Consider the following 21,231-nt stretch of genomic DNA (forward strand, 5'->3'; position numbering starts at 1 on the left):
CACGGTGCTACAGACTGAAAGTGAGGAGGCCCTCCAGCTGCTCACGGTCCGCGAAGAAAGCGCCCAGCGCCTCGTGATGCAAGGCTAGTTCAGGAAGTCACTGAACATGAGCAGGTGGTCTATGGCACTAGGGCCTTGGACAGGGATCCTGTAAGAAACGACACGGGTGTGAATCAGAGGCCCGCGCCTGTGGTGCCCACTCCTCAAGGGCACGGTCACGGGACTGGGGAGGGCGGGTGGGATGGCCGCGAGAGGGATCGAGCAGGAGCTTGAAAAAATCGGTTTCCTTGTGTGGATACTACAGCCCTTTCCAGACAAAGTGGAAACCACGCCGTCTGTCGTAACGTGTGGTACATCAGACACAGAAGAACACGTATTTGGAGGTTCTTGGTTCTCATCACGCTATGAACCTGCCCAGTCTTTCCTTACCAGCGTGCGGTGGGTGGGGGCCTGAGTGACGGGATGAAGGGGTTAGGATGCTTTCCCCGACACGTGCCAAGTCCTTCCAAGCCCACCAGGGACCTGGATATATCGTGTAGCTATAAAGGAGACGAGCCTCGGTCTGATGGGAGAGATGTTGGTGGTTGAACCATTTCGCCAGATTTATGCTTAAAAGTTTTGGGCACTGAAGGGAGGGATGTAAAACTAGGGGAGCATGTGTGTGGCGTGCAGTTGGACACCAGGAGTAGACAGATCCAAGAACTAATTTCTTCCTGTCCTGAACTGTGTTAATAACTAGGACCGCAGTGTTAAGGGAGTTAGCTATCATCATGGGAGACCTTTATCCTCCATGCTAAGTAAGTATCCTATTCTGAATAATTATGCTAATTTCTGACTTTAAAACTTTCAATTTTGTCTCTTTAAATCAGTTTTTTCCCCAAAGTTTGAATAACTGCAAAATTTTCCTTGCAGGTGCGTGTATATCTGAAGATAAAACATCTATCCTTGAGGAAATTCTAGATAGAAAGGATGTGAGATGAAAGAACCAGAAATTAACATAAGGAAAAGGCAGAATGGGTTGTCCAGGAGTCTGCCTGAACCCGAGGCCCCGCCCCGCGTGCTAAGTAAGCCACTGGTGTCAAGACCGACTTGCTCAAAGGCGCTCTGTTTTCACCCTACACACTTGCTGCCAACTACTGAGTGGACAGATGTGTAAAGAGAATCATTCCGACGAACGCTTACTTGAGTTCTTGTGAGCTGGTGGCCAGCATGCTTCGGATGCTTTTGTCAGCCAGTGGGCAGCCGGACAGACTGTAAGACAGGCCAGGGCAGGTGAGTGAGCCTCTCGGCAGCGGACCCCGGGCGAGCACGACACACAGTGGAAATCAAAGTTCAATGCGGAGAGCAATGGCGAGTGCTGTATATTGGATTGTCTGCATCATTAATTCTGAACACGTGCAGATATACATCTAAGGGAACACTGTGTTAATCAGCAATTTAAAAATAAGATCTTTGTGCTCTTTGGTTTAAGCTTTTGAGATGAATCTGGCAAATTTAGGCAGTTTAAGAGGAAAAGATGTTTTAGGACACATCACTGAAGGCCAACATACAGCACTCCGGGGTGGACACAGAATTCAACATTTTCACTTTGACAGCATTGTTGAGGTAAGCTGAAAACAATAAATTGAAAAGACAGAATCCACCATGAGAAGAGTGAAGTCACACCTTCTGTGTGAGGCGTAATTACCAGTCACATGACCACTCCCTTCACACCCCGGAGTTGGACATCTGCCACCAAACGAAAACAAAAACAGCCAAAACAGTAAGTATGCTTGGGAAATGTCCCCAGAGTTTCATTGTTTCCAGTTTAGCTGCAATGTCTGCGAGGGGGCTGGCAGCCCGACGCCGGGCAGGCGCCGGTGAGGGCAGGGCCTCAGCGCAGCGCAGCGCGGCCCCAGGCGCGGCTGCCACCGGGCATGCTCAGAGGCAGGCAGGTGCACACCGGGCTGGGAAAGCCGGGGAGCGAGCGCTGGCCGCCCGCGGCGATGCTTACGTTATCAGGTCCTTTTTGCTCTCCTTGCACTGGGGGTACTTGGGTTTGGGGCTCGGGATGGTCACCTCCCCAGGGTACCTTCTTTCTTCCAGAGCCTCCTGGAACGGGTCCAAGTCTTCTGGCTGCAGACAGAGCACAAGTTCAGACCACCAGGGCCACAGCTGCATCTTGCTGCGCCCGCCGCCCGCCTGTCTACACCGTTGTCCCACAGAGGCCCCTTCTGAAAAGGCCAAGTGCCTGCGCGAGGCCCCCTAGCTCCAGAGCCACCGCCTCGCCAGCGGCAAGGCCCTGCGAGTCTCGGCTGGCTGTCCTGGCATCAGGGCCACCCGCCACAGAGCCCGGGAGGCAGAGGCTGCGCGGTAGTCCTCCTCCCCGGCACCCAGCATTCGGTCTCCTCCCGAAGTGTGTCACATTGCCCTGCAAAGATCCAGCGCTAGGCCTGAAAGCTGGCATGGAGTTCTTGCCAGTCACTAGTGTCTTTTATCCATGTACTTCTGAGGAGCACCATCTACTCAATGTAATTTTAAGTTATTCTGGGGCAGCCGGACATGCTGATGGGTGCCTGTAATCCCTGTACTTGGGGGGCTGAGACAGGACGTTCGCAGGTTCAGACAACCTCAGCAATTGAGCGAGACCCTCGACAACTTAGTGAGATCCTGTTTCAAAAATAAATAAAATAAATAAAGTTGGGCTGGGGATGTCTCTCAGAGGTAGAAATCCCCTGAGTTCAATTTCACAGCAAAACAGGAACAAGGGGGAAAAAGAAGAAACAAAAGAAACTTTTCTGGGAACAAGTTCTCTTCTGTAGAAAGTGCCTATTTTGACGGTGTCCCCTGGCACTAACCTGGGAAGTCCTACAGATGGCAGTGTTCAGCAGAAGGCGCCCTAAACCAGGCTGCAGGAGCAGTTTTATTTCCGAGACAGTCTACATGGTAAAAATTCAAACGGTTCTGCCACTGCATGCGGGCTCAGTTTTAATTAAAATAAATTTGGGGATTGATGCACCATGCCCTTTTGGGCGGTGATGACTTAACACTGAAGGAGAGACAAAATTCTTAGCAATTGCGCCTGACACATTTGATTCTTTTTAGGGCTCCTGGGTACTTGCGCGATAGCAGGCTCGCAGGCCGGTGCCGCCCTGACTCCCCTCGTGGCTCAGATTCTTCTCACAGCCCTTGCTTTCACAAGTGCTACTGCTTAGTGGTCTCCTTACTGCACTAAAACGTCCAATTTGTAGTGAATAAAGGTAGCATCATCTTCAGACTTGAGCACTGAAGAAAAGTCCAATAAAGATAAAACGTTCCCCACTTCTCTGTTAGCCCAAGGGGTCATTTATTTATTTATTTATTTATTTGAGCAGTACTGGAGATGAAACCCAGGGGCATTCTGCCTCTGAGCTATACCCCCAGACCTACTTTTTATTTTTTATTTTGAAACAGGGTCTCATGAGTTCTGGAGGGCCTCACTAAGCTCCTGAGGCTGGCCGCGAACCTGTGATCCTCCTGTCTCAGCCTCCCGAATGCTGGGATTACAAGTATGTGCCACCAGGCCCAGGCCCAGCTCCCCCCCCCACCCCCCCCACCCCCCGGTACTGGGGATGGAACCCAGGGCATTCTGCCTCTGAGCTACACCCCCAGCCCTATTTTTTATTCTTTATTTTGAAACAGAGTCTCACTGAGTTGCAGTGGGCCTCACTGAGTAACTGCGAACCACAATCCTCCTGTCTCAGCCTCCCAAGCACTAGGATTACAAGTGTGAGCCACCACACCTGGCTTTCAAGGGGTTTATTATATCTACTTTAATAACCTGAATTTGAAAATCCAAATTACTTCCAAAACTTCCTTCCCATCAGTGTTTTAGTCAAACTGTTGTAAGGATGAAGGAATTACATTACAGTAATGCGTGTGAGGCTGGAGGGTACTTTCCTGCATCTTTTGTTAGAGAAGAGATCCCATCCTTGGTTTCAAAGAGCTGGCCTATTAGCAGCACAGAGATAACCACCTAAGTGTTTAACACCTAATTAGAATTCTCCATCAGTAAAGAAACCCCTGTATTGTTTGCTTTATTTATTTATTTTTTTTGGTGGTACTGGGGTTCCTGGAAACCCTTCTACTTCGGTCTACACTCCCAGACCTATTTTTTATTTTTGGAAACAGGGTCTCTTAAGCCAGCATGGCTGGTTTCGAACCTGTGCCATCCTCCTGTCTCCACCTCCCAGCTTGTTTGCTTTGAAAATGCATGTTTATACATTTTTCCTAGAGAAATCTTTTGGCATGAAACACACTCCCCATTACTGCAAAAAAAAAAAAAAAAAAAAAAAAAAAAAGGGCCGGGCATGGTGGCACACGCTTGTAATCCCTGCGCTTGGGAGGCGGAGACAGGAGGATCATGCAGGTTCATAATCAGCCTCCCTGGCTTAAGAGACCCTGTTTCCAAATAAATAAAAGAAAGGTCTGGGAGTGTAGCCCAGAGGGAGAAGGGATTCCAGGAACCCCAGAACCACCCCCCCCCCAAAAAAAAAAGAAAGGAAAGAAAGGAAGAAAGAAGGAAAGAAAAAGAAGTAAAGTTTAAAAGAGCCAATAGTTTGTTCCACTAAATCAACGTGTCACATCTGTCTTCTGGGTCAGCGACAACAGCGGGTGTCCCCTAAGCCCTAATCAGCTAAAGGCCACGTTTAAAGAGGGCAGTGTGTTTTCTTCTGCGGTGTACGCAAGCATTATCTTTCAGCCACAGCACCTCTGACGGGCTCGGGAGCACAGGAGTGTCAGGGGAGGACATACGGTGATCTCTTTGGGGTCGTCCTCGTCTATCCGCCGGGGCTTCATTTTGGTGTAGTCCACGGGCAGGTCCCAGCAGTCCCCTTCACTGAGCTGGAAGCACCGGCTGCTCATCACCGCCTGCTGCTGGGGGGACATGGGCTCCAGGGGCGTCAGGACGGGGCAGCAGCTGTCCCGCGGCCTCTGCTTGTTTATGCTGAGGTCCAGCGTGCCGTTCTCGTCCACCTCCACGTCAGGGTTCTGTGGGCAGGAAGACACATGACTTGGCGTGGCCGACCCCGTGGAGCACACCCCGTCTTCCTGCACTCTCGTCCTGCGGTCAGCCGGGCCTCACCAGCGCCTCACTGAACCCGCCACGGTGGGCAGAGGGCTGCATGGCACCTGCCTGCTCCCAGGCCTCCCCTGCTCACTGCTCCAGGACATGTTGCCCAGGCATTGTCCCTACCTACCTGCCGCCTCTAGTTCTCTCTCCCCGCTCCCAGTACATCCTGCCTTTAGAAAGGAGCTTGGCTGGAAGGACATCAAGCACGTGCTTGGTTTCCATTTTATTCCAGTTCCAATGTCAATAAGATAAAAATACATGCATGGATGTGTGTGCACCCATGTGAATAGATATGTGCATGCAGGTGCGTGCACCAACGTGTATCTGCATATACACCTGTCAGTTCATATATTTTTCTTTAGTATCATTAATGTCAATAGCTCAACAATTAGAAGGGAAGAAAATGAAAGAATTGGAAGGATGAATGCGGAAAGAGAAAGGAACTAGTATTTCTCTCTAATAAATACTCAGGGCTCAGAAAACTACTTGAAGAGGGCGACTTGCATCCTGGTTCAGAGGCCCAGCACCGGCGCAAGCTGCCCTGCCCGCCTGCCAGCGTCTGCGCTGCAGCCTCCTGCCCCGGACACACCAGGCAGGTGCGTTTTAGCATCAGGATGGCCGCACAGAGGCCGAGGCCTCGCGGGAGGACAGGCAGAAGGAGGTCACATGAAGGACAGAGAGAAAGAAAAATCAAAACGCCCCAACACTCCTCCACTTTCTCACAGAGTCACACTCTCAGGGGCAAAAGTGTGATCTGGGAGCTGGGGCGCAGCTGCCCCTCGCCAGTGCCCGCAGCGCTTCCCTGGGCTACTGGGTGGGGCAGTTCCCTGGGTCGTTTCTAGTACCCTCCTGCCTGGACCTGCCAGAGAGACCCCAGGTGTACCATCACACACTAATTTAGGCTACGTGATGTCAGACTTTCTCGGTCCGGTGTGCGTTTTTAAGAAAGTAAAAACAGTAATTATATATATATATATGAAGGGCTCCTGCTTTCTCCCAGGGAGGGCTCTCTTCCTGCTAGGCTTGGCATGTGGCTGCCTTGATCACCCTGAAAACTGCATGCCCCTGAAACTGCTTCACTAGCTAGGCATAAAAATATCCGAAGAAAAGACGGTATTTGCAAAACAGAAGATTACTGACCTTTCTCCATCCCCCCATTACACCTATGTCTAACAAACACAGAGGTTCGCAGGGTGCAGGTGGCCGGCCAAAGGGAGAGTGCCCTTTGTCTGTGTGCGGAGCACGGTTGGCAGCGCGCTCCCTCGCGCCACCTGGTGGCCGCGGCGGGAAGCTCTCCGCACTGCAGGTCTTTGGACCCCCAGCCCCAGTGGCGCCCGCCAGGAGAGAGGAGGGAAAGGAACTGGGAAGCCCCCTGAAAGTGCCGCCTCCCGGCTGGGGCCAAGGCGGCCGCAGGGCACCCTTGCTGCGGCTTTGGGACTCTGGGGCGCCCCGCGTTACTGTACAGTGTGCCCCCAAACCCGCCTCCTGTCTGCAGGGGTGCACCGCTGTATAGCTTTGCATTCTCTGCGCGGGGCCGCAGGGACGCCATCAAGTGCTCTGTTTACAGGAGGCGGTCCATCTCGCCCTGCAGGCATCCTGACTCAGGCTCCCGCCCTGCGGGCGCGGGTGGGGCTGAGGGGCCGCAGGTGGCATACCCGCGCGGAGCACAGGTCCTGCGGCTTGGTTGACAGGTTCTGCGGCATCTCGCGGCAGCGCGTGGAGAGGTTGAGGATGGCTGTGGCCGCCATGTGCGCAGCCTCCATGTCGTGCGTGTAGTCGAAGCTGCTTTTGCTGCACGTGCTGCTGGCGCTGCTGCCGCCGCCGCAGCTCAGGTTGCTGCTGCTGCTGGGCGCGTAGCTGCTGGTGGTGCTGCTGCTGGGGCTGGCGTTCTTGCAGTACCGCTTCGCTGCAGAGACACGACAGGAGGACTCAGGCCCCGCGCCTGGGACCAGGGACTCAGCGCGCCCTGCCACCCGCCGCCCCTGAGACACACAGCCCACAGCCCTGGGGCAGGCTGCGGGGCTTATTCCTGGAGAGCAACCTCGCTCCCTCCCTTTTAACACTGTGTTCGCCCGGGGTACAGGGCATCTTTTTGCCACTGGACTGCACAGGCACGCTGCAGCCCTATACGCCTTTCCTTTAAGAGAGCGCACTTGGCTGGCGTTGGCCTCCTGGGATCCCCAGCCAGAAGCCTGTGGCTTGGTGTCCCACCCGCAGCTGCCCCAGGCTCAGGAGGGGCCGGGGACCACCTGTTGGGGCTGCGGGGCCCTGGTGCTTTGGGTAGTGTTCATCTGGCTGGGCCTGCAGCGGCAACTTGAGTGGGACCCCCCTGGTCCTGTGATTCTCACACAGGCCGGGGAGGCAGAGGAGGGCACTTCACCAGCAAGTATCGCAACACGTGGCCCCCAGCGGCGGTGTGCGCTCGGTGGGGTACCTCGGCAGCCCCGACCTGCACTCAGCCGCCCTTGCCTCCTGGGTGGCTCAGTGTCCCTTATGGGCAGTCTCGCTAAGGGGGCAGGCTCGTAGGAGCGAGGGCTGTTAGAGCTGAATAAATGCGTATGAGAAAGGGTTTGGACTCGGTGCCTCCTAGGAAGGGCCCTGCCTCGCCAACCCAGTATCATGCCATGCCTGGCAAGCTCACAGATGTTCATTAGCCCAGGAGCCAGATAGTCCACTGGGAATACAGTGGGTGGAGTGAAGGGAGCGGGGGGGGGGTAGGTGTCTCCCCCGCCAAGAGCCCTTCCTCCTCTGAGCTCCTTCTGCCCCAGCAGGTGCAGCCGCTTCCTGGGAGCCTGCAGCCCAAACCACAGAGCCAAGGGCACAGGTGAGTGTCTGCTTAGCATTTCCCTTGCGTGGCCCGAGGGCGGGCTCTCTCAGAGGCGTTCAAGGCCTCTTCTGGGGTGCACCCATTGCCCACAGCCGCAGAAAGCGCCTCCCGCATGAGCATAGGCGGCACGGGCACCGCCCTGGCTCCCTGTGAGGCACCTCCTGCTGTTTGCTCATTTTGTGGCACTGGGGATTGAACCCAGGGGCATTCTACCTCCAAGCTACACCCAAAGCTCTATTTTATTTTTTATTTGGAAACAGGGTCTTGCTAGGTTGATGAGAGTCTTACTATCTGCTGAGGCTGGCCCTGAAGCTGCGATCCTTCTGTCTCAGCCTCCCAAGTGCTGGGGTTACATGCATGTGCCACCACGCACGGCTCCCTTCTGCTTTCTGAATGCTGAAGCGTCCAGCCCGGATGGCAGTGACCCTGGTCCCAGCATGGCCTGGCTTGCCTCTGAGGCCTCACTGGGCCTGCGGGGGTAGCCAGAGGGCCATGGCGGAGGCCTGATGGTGCTGGGCACTGTAGGCTACCGGGTCACTGCCTGCGCACTCTGGAACAATGTGAAGTTCATGGCTCTGTATCGTTCACAGTTTTGTCAAAGAGAGGGTATGGAAGCCATGGGGAAGTAAAGTCTGCACGTGGGGAGCTTGGAAAGGGAGACCTGAAGGCGAGCCATGACCGGCGGGGCAAAGCAGGGCAGGAAGAGAACGCCGCTTTCTTAAAGAATCCTGTAAGCAACAGCTTGGGCCTCAGAGCCAGCTGCAGGCAGCAGCGGCGGCCCGTGCCGGGGTGCAGGGCTCCCCACTCAGTGCTGCTCACGGGCCTCGCTCTGTGTGAGGGGAGGAGGGCTGGCCACTCCCTGGGAGACCAGCTACGTCTGCAGCGTGCCCCTTCCAGGAGCACCCACACTGGGTGCACAGGCTTCTCTAGCAGGATTCACCTGGCCCTGCACTTCCCCGTGAGAGGGAAACTGAGGCCGCAGGGGGCAAAGAAGGGCCTGGACCAGACCACAGTCAGAGGCTCTGGCTGCCGCTCCAGTCCACAGCTTCATCTGCTAACAAGATGCTGCCTCTGTGGGACATTTTACTAAAATGAATCTTTGAAATGATGCCATCTCTGCCTCTCGTCTTCCTTGGATGCTTTAAGTGACCTTGAGGTTATGAAACGTAAGCGTGACACGTCCTGCTCTCAAGTGTCTGGGCCTTAGACTCACGTCTGGGCTGTGCCAAGTGCGTACGACAGAGCTGTAGCAGGCGACTGAACGTCGGTAATCTGCAGCACCTGCCTACTCAAGCAGGCGACTATAGCAATATTTACCTACACATCTGTCCTTTTACTAAATGTAAACAATCCTTTTCTATCTTATTCAAAACAAAATAAGAGTGCTGATACTTTAAGTCATTCAGAGAAGGAACGGGCAGAGAGCCGAGTGCACTGCCTGTTAGTGAACGCTCAACAGAGCTGTCCATGTCAGTACCAAGGGCTGCGCTGTCGGTCTGGGGCACGCAGCTGACTCTGGGACACTGTAGTGGGGGCCTCAGGCTGGGGGCGTCCCCAACACCTCCTCCCCCACACCTGGCCAATCCCCTACTTGTCAGAGGAGAGGAACTTAATACTGCCAAAACACACTTCCTTTTCTCTTGGCAGAGATTTATTTTAAGTCAAACTGCTTTTCCATCAACGAGCAAACAAGCGGGCCAGGGAAGTCATGAGAAACCTGACTGCTCTGTGTCCAGAGGCCACAGGTGTGTGGCAGTGGGAGCAGCCACGCCAAGCACACCTCCACCAGCCTCCCGGGCCTGCCCTGCAGGGATATGGCTGCTTATGTGAACTGCAAACCTGAGCCCCAACAAACAGCAACCTCCAGCCAGAACCTCTCCAGTGCCTCCTCTGCCCCTGAACATCCCACCGCACACACCCCATCCTCCTGGGAACATTCATTCCTTCCTGCACTAGCCTTCTCAGGCAGGGAATACATATGTCCCGATGACCCCGAATTTCTATGAAAACCAGGCAAGAAGGCACACGAGTGGAGGCCACCCCTCCTGCAGGTGGGTGCTGAGGATAACCCTGAGACCTGCTGCGCCCTTTCTACTCCCACAGCCCCGCCTGCAGCTCTGGGTCTCAGGCTTCCCCAGAGCTCACTGCAAACAAGTTAAGTGTGGGTGCAGAATCCCACACGGAGAAAGGGGCCTTCTTGTTCAGAACCTACTAGATTAGGGCTGCAAGGCAGGTCCTGATGTCCGTCTCAGCCAGAGGTGCCCTTCCCACGGCTCCTGCCTGCCCAGCCTGCCCAGTGCTGCAGGGTTTGGAGCCAAAGGACAGGCCTCCTGACCCCCAGAAAGTCTTCTAGAGGAGACGCTGGGGCAAAAGGACTCAGGGATGCACCGCTGCCCTGTGGGCTGGGGTGGGAGCACCCTTAATGGGCCCACATCTGTGGGCACAGGGGAAGGGCCACCACTGCAGGCTGGGGGTGGTCAGGGACTCAGCATCTTGTACGTATTATCATCTCTTCTGTGCAAAAGGAAAGAATGGATGGACTGAAAGACAGAGAGGTTGCGGGCCCCAGCAGTGTCTAAAGAACCAAGGGTTGAAGGAAGCTTTGCTGAGGGCAATGGCTGTCTTCTTTGACCACAGAGGTGTGACTTAGGGGCACCTCAAGACTGGGGAAGGGCCTTACTTCTTTTCTCTTCTGTTCTGCACCCCAGGCCCTGTTATACTTTTCTACAGCAGACTCATCCCCTGGCAATACTGCTCTGTGCACAGCAGTCACTCCACTCTCTGTCTCGGGTGCAGCGGCGGCCACCTTGGTCCAGGTGCCAGATGCAGGGATGGCTGCCCCAGGCCACCGTCCTTCCCAGCCCTGACCCAGCAGGTCTGTCCTGAGTGGGCACTCCCTGGACTCTCTAAAATCTGTCACATGAACGTAGTGTGAAGGAGAGAGTTGTCACCGTGGTTTCTTGGTAAATCGTGGAGAAAGACTGCATTTCTTTCCTTGGCTTCCTGAAGACCTGACGCTGAGGTTTCATCTGCACCCTGGCTTTCTGGAAGACCAAGAAAAGCATGGCTCAGCCTCATTTCCTACTGACAGGGACCTTGCCTGCTCTGCAGCAGAGCCTCCGTCCCTTTGCCTTTGACCGGCCAAGGCTGCCCATACACAGCACCTGGCCTCCACTCACTTCATGCGGCCCTTTAAGAACTACCCCCACTCTGATCTTGATGAAACGGGTGTGTGGATAGGCTGATTGTCCCATATCACCAGACTAGCACAGGAGCAGCCCTAGTAACTTGACTGTAGCCCACACATGGGCATGGAGCCACAGGCATTAACCTCTGCTTGTGTCCTCTTTCACAGAGTCCCACCATAGCACTCAGATCAGGCCGCGCAGAACCGCCACCAAATAGATGTATAAGAACAAACACCTCCTGAAAGAATTAACTGGACCCCTGGAAATGTCAATGGCTTGGAACTCATACCGGGAGAGTCTTCCCTCAGTGTGCGTGTGATTCTGGCTTGAGCGATTGAGACTGGAATTACAGCAAAACCTGAAGTTGGCAAGTAACTCTGACCAAATAAACAACCAAGCAAAATACTCATTCTTTTTACACCTTAAAGCCCATCCTCTTCACCACTTAGATCTGTGTTTCTAAATGTTGAAGTGATGTGGAAGGGTAACCAGCAGCGGATATGAAAGCATTCAAGTTCATTCACTGCACAGATGAGCTGCGACCAAGGTAAGGAAAGCACCTTAGAGAGGAGCGCAGGGCTTCTCTAGAATGTAAGCAGGCTTCTGACTCCCCAACATTCAACTGAAATATTCTGTTAGGTGTGGGTGTTTGATTTTAGCTAAATGCCGTTTTCACAGAGGAGCCCAAATCCTTACACACCCATGTCCTTCCTCTGCTAGAGAGTACCAAGAAAAGACTGAAAGCAGAACTTTCACACCTCAGGCCCCACAGGTAAAATCTGCCCGCGAAGTCTACATCCTAGGATTTAAAGCAGCCGTGTGGTTAGATAAGAAAGTAACACCACAGACCTACACCTCCCCTCAGCAATGAAGACTTACCAAGGTGGCGGGTGATGCGTTCGTGACTGTGCCCACCATTGGCAGGGCACCACGTGGCACGAGAGTAAACCGCCCTTCCCCGGGAAGAGGTGGGCACTGGTCGCCACGGGCTTCAGTGAGGTCGGGTCGGCTGGGGCGCCAAGGCCGGCCCTTTCCTCCCACCTGTGTGCCCAGGTAGAGGAGGCACCCAGGCCCTTCCTGCTGTGAGAGCTGCCAGGCAGGGGGTGCCAGCCGGAGGATGCAGCCAGAGCCACGAGGCGCGGATGCGCCTAGAAACACCACCACTCAGGGCACACCCAGAAGGTCCTGGTCAGCTGATCTGGGGTGCGGGTGGGGCAAGAATGTGAGACAGTCCGTGTCCCCTGTGACTCTAATGTGCATCCCAGGCTGAGGGCGCCGAAGAACGGCAGAGCTTTCCCCCAGAGCCTGGCCGCTCTCCCTGCAGGACCTGCCTTGGGTCACCTAGCTAAGGGGGGCTTCCTGAGATGAGGGTTACCTAGCTAAGGGGGGCTTCCTGAGATGAGGGTCACCTAGCTAAGGGGGGCTTCCTGAGATGAGCGGACTGTCTCTCCCACGCATGGGGCATGGTGTGGCTGTGACCGTGGCTCCTCCCTTCCGTGCTCAGGGGAAAGGCCCCCTTCCCAGGGTCTGTCCATCTGCCCTCAGCACGCGGCAGTCCTGTGGGTGTCAGTGTGGGCACCCGCTGCCTGGCCCCAGAGGCTGCGCTGGCCTGCAGACATGTCACACACAACACAACATCATCAACGGCAACGCGTCTCCCGTGTAAAGAGCGTGCACCTCCTACCATCGTCATATCCTTTGGGGGATATGTCCCTGGTTTGCACCTTGGGAGCTATGGCTCTCTTGCCATAAGTATGGCTGTCGTAACTGTTGTACTCAAACGAAGTCTTGGAATATTTCTCAAGCTCCTTGGCCAGGTTGGAGCGCGGCGTGGTGGTGGGGACATTGTTTCTGTAGCCGTACTGAGGAATCTCGAGCTGCTTGACAAAGCACATAGGCCTGGAAGTAGACAAGACAACAAACAATGCTTGTTTTCACGCTGCGCCCACGCCAAGCAGCGCACCCCAGTTCCTCCGGGTATCACCGCGGCAAGACCTCTCACTGAAACCTCAGCTTCATTTTCCTGAGAAAAGACGACGCGTGCTTCAACTTTACAGCCCCAAATGAACCATCCGCTGAGAGGTCAACATTGGAGAGTAGAAGAGAAGAAAGGAAAGAAAAAGGAAGGAAGGAGGGAAGGGAGGAAGGAAGGAAGGAGGGAAGGGAGGAAGGAAGAAAGGAGGAAAGGGAGGAAGGAAGGAAGGAAGGAAGGAAGGAAGGAAGGAAGGGAAAAGAAACCACTTGAAGTGCTCTCTATGTTTCTCGTAAGGGGAGAGTGGCTATAATCAAGCTGTGACAGGAAAGGAGCTGGGAAGCCTCAGAGCCCAAGCCTCCGTGGTCACAGAGCAGTGAGGCGGCATCGCCGTGGGCGAGGGAGCAAGGGCAGACTCCTGGGGACGCGGACGGAGGCTCCAGACCACAACTGGTCTATGTGGGCAACAGAACGTCGTGTCCAGTCTCTACATACACTTTCAGTGTCTTTACCTAGCAGTCATTTTAGACTCGGGTAAGTATTAATGGGAAAGCATCCCATGGGTATCCATGCCTTGATGCTTCTCTTATTTTGTGTGTATCTGTCAATGGTGTCTCTCTTAAGTGGGATTCTTGGACTCTTTTTGGTGTGTGTGGGGTCCTGGAGATTGAACTCAGGAGCATTCAACCTCTAAGCTAGACCTCAAGCCCTATTTTATTTTTTATCTTGAAACAAGATCTCACTAAGTTCCCATGTGCTGGCCTCAAACTTGCAATCCCCCTGTCTCAGATTCTCAAGAACTGGGATTAGAGGTATGCACCACAACGTCAGGCTTCTTAAACTTTACCTGATCACTTTAGACTTACAGAGAAATTATTTATCTTATATGCCCTCTACCCAACGTCTGTTTGTAGCATAGCTATAGAGATATCTGTAAACATGTAGTTCTATAATCTAGTCAGTTTTTATTTTAAAAAACCTTTCTTAAGGTAAAATATTCATAAAGTATTCTAGACATTTCTACATAAGCACCGTTTTTACACATCATAATCTTATAAAACTTGAATTTCAGGGCAGAGATTTTCCTGATGTCTCTTTCTGAATTATGTAAAATGTATTGAGAATAAAGACCCGAGCAGGCTCATGTTCTGTAGAACAGCGCACAAGGCGGGAGCGTCAGTGTTGGGCTGGGCCTCGCTGCGAGGCCCCCGTTGGTGGGTTCTGCTCCCCCCTGCTGTTCATCAGCCCCGTGGCTCTGCCTGCACCTCAAGTACGAGCACAGAATTTTCGTGAGCTTCTGAAATCATAAGGCTTCAGGTGCACGTGTGTACCATGGAGGCCGACTTCATGGACGGCGGGGCTCGGGATGGGACCCCAGAGCCTTGTCCTCCGCTTGCTCAAGGTACCCCCGGATTGTCTGAGTCTGGCTGAGCTCAAGGTACCCCCGGATTGTCTGAGTCTGGATGAGCTCAAGGTACCCCCGGATTGTCTGAGTCTGGATGAGCTCAAGGTACCCCCGGATTGTCTGAGTCTGGCTGAAAGTATTCTCTTGAGTTCGCTTCCCATCTGCAGGCTGTGCATATTTGAACACACAGATCATCCACACTTGCCTTAGGGAATCAAATGTCAAAACAATTGTTTTGCTTTTTATGATTATGAAAGTAGAACATGCCAAGGCTGGTACACCTGTTTGCAATCCCAGCACTTAGGAGGCTGAGACAGGAGGACTGCAGGTTTGAGGACAGTCTTAGCAACTTAGTGCGGTTCTTAGCAATGTAACTGAGAGAGAATCTATTTCAAAACAAATAATTAAAAAAGGGCTAGGGGTGTAGCTTGGAGGTAGTATGCTTCTGGGTTCAATCCCCACAGCCACAAAAAAAAAAAAATTGAAAAAGGAAAAAAAGAACTACATGATTCAGTGAAATATGTTTAGAAGATATAAAACCTACTAAAATCACCTATAATTCTTTGATATATTTTAAATATTAAGGTTTTGGTGTATTTTTCTGGTTAATCATTTACTATTTTTAAATAGTCAAGATTTAGCCATTTTACATATTTCTCACTTTATTTTACATGGCATTTTATTTTGCTTCTTGATACTAAGGCTTTAAGAAGAGTTCTTAATAGCTGCGCATGGTGGCGTGCACTTGTAATCCCTGGGCTTGGTAGGCGGAGACAGGAGGGTCGCGCAGGTTTGAAGCCAGCCGTGCTGGCTTAAGAGACCCTGTTTCCAAATAAAAATATATATATAAAAAATAGGTCTGGGAGTGTAGCCCGGAGGTAGAAGGGCTTCCAGGAACCCCAGTACCACAGGAAAAAAAAAAAAAGAAGAAGAGTTCTTAATCATGACTGTGTGATATTAAAGTAATTGAACAGCTTAGTATTTTCCACCTTTTCCAACTTTTCGAAAATGTTTTTACTATCATAAATTGTGACTCCATATGCACCCTTGTGCATAATCAATTTCTTCTCTGGTTATTTCACAAATTTATATTGGTTTCTAGAGCTTTTATGAAGTTTTGATATCCAGGGTTTTAAAATAGGAAAGTAAGTTAACTTTTGCATGACGCTTACTAGTTCGCCCGTGCCACCTTTAAATACAGCACGGCAAACCTTCACCATATGCAGTTACCAGCCTTCCTGCTTTGGTCTCATTAGTTTGTCCTATCCTGCTTGTGGAAGCAACTCAATGAGGGCACAATCGACCGCTGCCTATCTGGGGACGTTTTAGCAGGTGACACCGCTGCCTATCTGGGGACGTTTTAGCAGGTGACACCGCTGCCTATCTGGGGACGTTTTAGCAGGTAACACAGGGTACTGCGTGAGAAAGCCCAGACTTGCCTTGGGCGTGTGGGGCGTGGGGACTGTGGAGCAGAGGGGCCCTAGGCTCTGGGAGCAGTCCGGCTGTCATGCAAAGGCCATGCTTGCGGGCACAGGTGAAGTTTTAGGTTACGACTCAGGGTAGGGCGAGAATGTATTTCAGGCAAGAAGCCCCAAAGGCCAAGGATGAGGGTTAAAAGAGCGGCGACCCTGGGGCAGACTGGCCAGCTCTGACTTGGCAGAGGGTCTGGACCTGGCAGAATCATCGTCCCTCAGCCTCCCGAAGGCCAGTGGGATGGAGGAGCGGCAGGCCGCAGGAGGCAGCAGAGGGGGCTGCAACCTGGGCAGGAGGGCCTGGAGGCCATGGCGGTCAGCGTCCACACTCCATACCTGCACTGGCCCCTGGTGGCCCTCGGCAGTGGGAGTGGGGTCCTTTTCTTTCTATTAGGGGCCTGTCCCACCCTGCTCCCCATGCCAGCCAGAGGCTTATAAAGAAAGCTGTCTATGCAGTTATTGGTCTGTGGTCCCGTTTAGGGCGTTGGATGTAGCTGTCCACCATATCAGCACCACAAGCTCCCGCCATCGGGCTGGAGCCGGAGTCTGCCTCTAATGCATCTACCGTTAATGTGCCTCAGGCTGCTAGCGGGCCACGCTCAGAGCTGACTGTTGGGAGCAGACCCGCCTGCATGCGGCGCGGTCGCCTGGCCACGCAGAGTTCTTTCTAGCTTTTGGGGTCTGGTCGAAGTAGGCAGAAGAAGCCAGGTATCGTCTTTCTGCCTCAAATTTCTCCCAGGACTTTACAAAGTTTCCTTTGGTTAGAGACCATCGGATCCTGAGTTACAGTCTGAAGAGCTGCTTTCCTTTCCTAGCTGTGAGGGCTCCCGTGCTAACTGCGGGCTGTGGAGTGGAGGGAGAAAATCCCGTAGTGTGTTCAGTATTGTCTAACTGCCTATAAACCAGTGTGTATGGGCAAGGGGGAGTTTGTGATGGGTACAGTCGACGATTCATACCCATGCACAGAAAAATAAAAATTTAGTGAAGGTTTCCTTGGGGTAGTGGGATCATGGATGTTTTTATGTTTGTATTTTTGCCTAATTAAAGGGTTCTGATTTTCTATAAATATTTAGGCTTTCCAATTGAAAGAGAGAGGTCATTTAATTGTGGTAAAATCATGTAAGAAACTGTGAAATAATATGCCTGAACCAAAGTGTTATTTACGGCCCTGGCATGGCAATTTTCTCCAGGTGATCTATCCCAAAGAATAACTGAGCAGGAGCAAGAGGCTGTGTCTGTGGAAAGAGGCCGGCCATCGACAGTAGCGGGGTCAGGAGCTGGTGCTTGGGCGCAGCAGCGGGTGCGTGGCTGTGGGGTGACGGCCACCGTTAGGAGCAGAGAGGGATGCAGTGGATGGTCACGCTGCTGGTGACCTCTTCCATGGACAGGGCCTGGGGCAGCTGGGAAAGCGAAAGGCACATGTAACGGGCACGGTCATGGGTCCCCCTGGGCCTCATCCTCCACCTGCAAAAGCAGCTCCCGCTGTCTCCCTCGTCACATGCGGGGGTTGAGCGACTGCGCGTAAGCCTGCGAATGCCCTGTGCTTGGCTCCCTGGCTTGTCAAGAGGTGGCATGACACCCACACCGCCTCCTTCTTGGGAGCCAGAGGCTCAAGGGAGGTGACAGCCCTGGAGCGTCTCAGACACGAAGCTCCCATAGATGTGCCGGGTAGCGCTCACCCCTCTTACGTTTTCAAACCCAGCAATAGCATCCTATAGGTCGGCTGGATGCCCCGGCTCCAACTAAGGAAATTCCTGTGGGGCTCTTATTAATCTAGCATTCATAGACTCATGAAACATCAGGGCCATAAAGAAAACCAGACAAGACGACGCATCCAACTCTCTCATTTAAAGAGTCTTGTGGGGTCGATGGAGACCAGGGAGAAGGCTGGACTCCCCATCTTTCAGCATCCCCAGACTGAGGATGCCAGCTGCTTCATGCTCTGCATCCACCTGTGGAGTAGGGCATTTAGGTGGGTCAGGGATGGCCACACACGGACCCCGTGAACGACACACTCCTGCTCGGTACCTGAGCACTCTGTCCGAGGCCTGGTTGGACTTGGACACGTCACAGCTCTGATGCTTTTCTTGAGCCTTGGCCAATTTCTCTGCTGCAGCAATAGGGCACCCAGAGAGGCTGCAATCACAGAAAGGGGGTTTAGCGGCCTGGTCTCCAATGGTTCTCAACACCCTGGCCCCATCACCACCCGCCCCCCTCAGCTGGCCCGGGCGCCCAACGTGGGCAGAGTGGGCAGGTCCCCAGCCCGCGTGCGATCCCGACGGGCGGACTGGTTGGTCCTGTCTCTTGTCTGCATGTTCTCATCTCGGTCCGGTCCTACAGTGTACAAAGCATGCTGGATCTGTCTCAGAGAGAGAAAGCCAAATTCTTGTGTATTCCAGAGAACAGGAGCTACCAAAGTTTCAAGCAGAGAGTCCCTTCTGGGATGTTCACCATCTCGGGGAACGAGGCGTTATGGGGTGGGCAGGATGCGTTTTCGAGAGGCCCGAGCCTGGTGGTTAGCGGGCGGCACCAGAAGACGGAGCTCTAAGGGAAGGCTTCCCAGGGCTTTGCCAGTCTGTCTGAACTTAGCAGCATGTGCTCTCCGCAGGAAGGAAAGCACAAGTCAGAAGAAAGCAGAAAAATCCCTAGACTGCAATACAGTGTGTTTTGAAAAGAAGCAGACCAGACTGGCCAGTATGGGAGAGAAGACAGAGAGGCACTTCTGCGCTTAGGCTGCCTCTCCATGAAGGCGTGGCACCTGTGTGCGGCTCCCCAGTGCCTCACACGTGTGCAGACGCCCTCACCCGCATGGTCCTGTCTCAATGGAGCCAGGCTTGAGGGAGGACTGGACTCTGAAAATGCTCCATCAGACTGTGCTCGGCACAAAACAATCCTGGCCATTCCTCCTTTGCAGGAGCACCAGGAAGTCTCTGACAAGCACAGAGCTGTAATGGGTTTCATTGCAAATGTAGCAGGAGAAAGTATGTTTGCCACCCAGACAGCAAAAGTTAAAGAGAAACCTTACAGGTACAGACATCATTCTATGTGAGCGTGTGCAGCTGAAACCACCGAGTGAAGACAAATTTGAACAGAATCACTTTGCAGATCCTGAGCAGGGGACGAATCTGATACGAAGCGCATGTTATGAGGAGCTCAGCGCCCTCAGAGAGCTGAAGAGGACAGCAGGGGACAGGGACTGCTATAAACCAAAGCGTGGCTCTGAACGGGGTGTGACCGGCAACGGTGGAGGCAAAGCCGTCCACCGCGTGCACGCGCACGCACGCGCACACACACACGCACGCACACACGCACGCACACACGCACACACACACCACCCAACATACCCCCAGCACTGCCGGCCTCGGCCAGCGTTTTCCCAGGGTCTGTGCTGGTGACCCGGGCTCTCAGCAGAGGGTCAAGGGCAGCCTGCGTGACTCCCGGGGACGGGGGCAGTGCTCCTGCGTGCCAGCCAGTTGCTGGTCCTATGTAGTGCGTGGCAGAGGCCGCCCACACCTGGAGACGGCAGAGCTTTCATCTCATTCCTCTGGTGGCCATGGTTCACATCTTGGATGTGACACAAAGCGGGTGGTTGGCAGGGACTGGAACCCTTATCACAATGCGGTGAGACAACTAAGGAGACCCACTCTGCCAGTAGGGCCTCTGGGCTGCGCCTTGCACGCACGCTGCAGCTGGGCCGGGTGGATGGTCCCCGAGAGACCCTGGAGGGGCGGCTTACCTGCGGTGCGAGTTCCGGTTGCTGTTCACGTGCCCGCGCCCTGTGCAGCCCGGAGTGGGACACTTGAGGACATTTTCATGCATGGCAAGAACTTGATGGGGGGGGGTAAAGAAAACAGGCCAGCGTTAAAGGGAGAAACGGTCAGAGGACAAGAACACGCAATCGCTGGCCACCGAGGCCCGCGGGTTCACAACGGACCGCCCCACAAACGTCTGTGATGGGCATGATCAGGAAGACACGGTCGGAAGAGAGAGGAGGTGGCCTCTGCTGACTCTGATCGGCATGCAAAGCTGAGTGCGCTGGCTGGCGGGGCCGCGGGGCGAGCACAGGGCAGAGGCAGGCCCCGGGTCTCTGTTCATAAGCACGGGTTCTGATTAGCCATGTGCCAGCACGTGGCCCGGGCATCCCCAAACATGCCTTGGCTTTGAAAACACAAAGTGTTACGGCAGAGTGGTGGGCATGGAGAGCAGGATCCCCAGGCCTTACTCATGAGCTAGACCCGTCTTGGCATAGGAAATGAGCGCTCGGCTGGTCTTTAAGCACCATGAGCTGGAGAGGTAAGAGCTAGGCGTTCTCACCACGGGAAGCTAAGAGGCGGGGAAGCGGGCTGGTTTCTGGGGCTCGGGGATGCTGCCCGCTGCCATCAGGGGGAGCTGTGTACAGCCCAGCAGCGGCCATGCCTGGCTTGTCCGTGTCCCCTCGGCTCGGGCCTCCATGTCCACGGCACTGTTCTGATGTGGGAGGCTTGTGGTCAGCCAGACGTGCAGGGCAAGTCAAGACAACAGACCTCTCTCTGGTCTCATGAGTAAGATGCTCTACCCCTCTGAGCCGCTGTCTGCAAACTCCAGAGGAGCCATCGAGTCCCAAGGTCGGGGATACCACCCTTGCAGGGGACACTGGGATGACCGTGGGGTGTAGTGGCTTTGAGTGCAGTTGGGGTCACTGAATAAAATGGGGCTGTGGCAGCGACTGGGGGGTGCTGAGTATTTTTTTCCTGAAGAGGGTGGTATGCCAATGAGTTTGGGAACCTGCGGATCATACACTCTCATCCCTTCCCGTCTTCCTACCACCTGCTAGAACAGTACACAGGCGCTTTTCAACACACCTTCCCCCCTTTTACGCTGAACTTTGCTAACACGGTCTTCCACTGGCGGCTACCGTTTCTCTCTCACTGCGTCTCCCAGGCCTAGGCCCTCAGTTGCTACGAATGCTGGTCCAGGGCTGCAGTCTGAAACCTCTGCGCCTGGCCTCTGGCCCTCCGCATCCTGCTGGGAACACCGCGTGGGGCTGCCTACCCCCAGTGCAACCGAGTCCTCAGTTCCTTATCCATATTCCTGGCTTCTCATCCACACTCATGGAGCCTTCACCCCCCTTCTCTTTTGTGCATAGCATGTCTCTGGAACATTCTGTGACTCTGTCCCAGACTCTCCTATGTCCTGATTTCCTGTGGACCCTGACAACAGCCTCCTCCTCTGCCCAGCGGTGGTTGGGCATCACCAAGGGCCCTGGCTCTGTGATGTGGACTCCGTTGCCAGTGGT

General features: G+C 53.9%; 1 protein-coding gene across 1 annotated transcript in view; it reads right to left on the reverse strand.

The window, feature by feature from the left end:
- MYT1L (myelin transcription factor 1 like) overlaps positions 1 to 21,231 on the reverse strand; it is a gene marked incomplete at both ends in the record, with an annotated part of 127,913 nt that overhangs the window by 56,449 nt on the left and 50,233 nt on the right. Inside the window, 8 exon segments of the mRNA XM_080710960.1 lie at positions 1,666 to 1,728; positions 1,941 to 1,992; positions 1,995 to 2,115; positions 4,774 to 5,010; positions 6,748 to 6,998; positions 12,792 to 13,006; positions 17,985 to 18,092; positions 19,693 to 19,783. Coding sequence (XP_080567086.1) covers positions 1,666 to 1,728; positions 1,941 to 1,992; positions 1,995 to 2,115; positions 4,774 to 5,010; positions 6,748 to 6,998; positions 12,792 to 13,006; positions 17,985 to 18,092; positions 19,693 to 19,783 — 1,138 coding nt within the window.

Source organism: Muscardinus avellanarius (assembly GCF_963383645.1).
Source record: "Muscardinus avellanarius genome assembly, chromosome: 15".
Classification (NCBI taxonomy): domain Eukaryota; kingdom Metazoa; phylum Chordata; class Mammalia; order Rodentia; family Gliridae; genus Muscardinus; species Muscardinus avellanarius.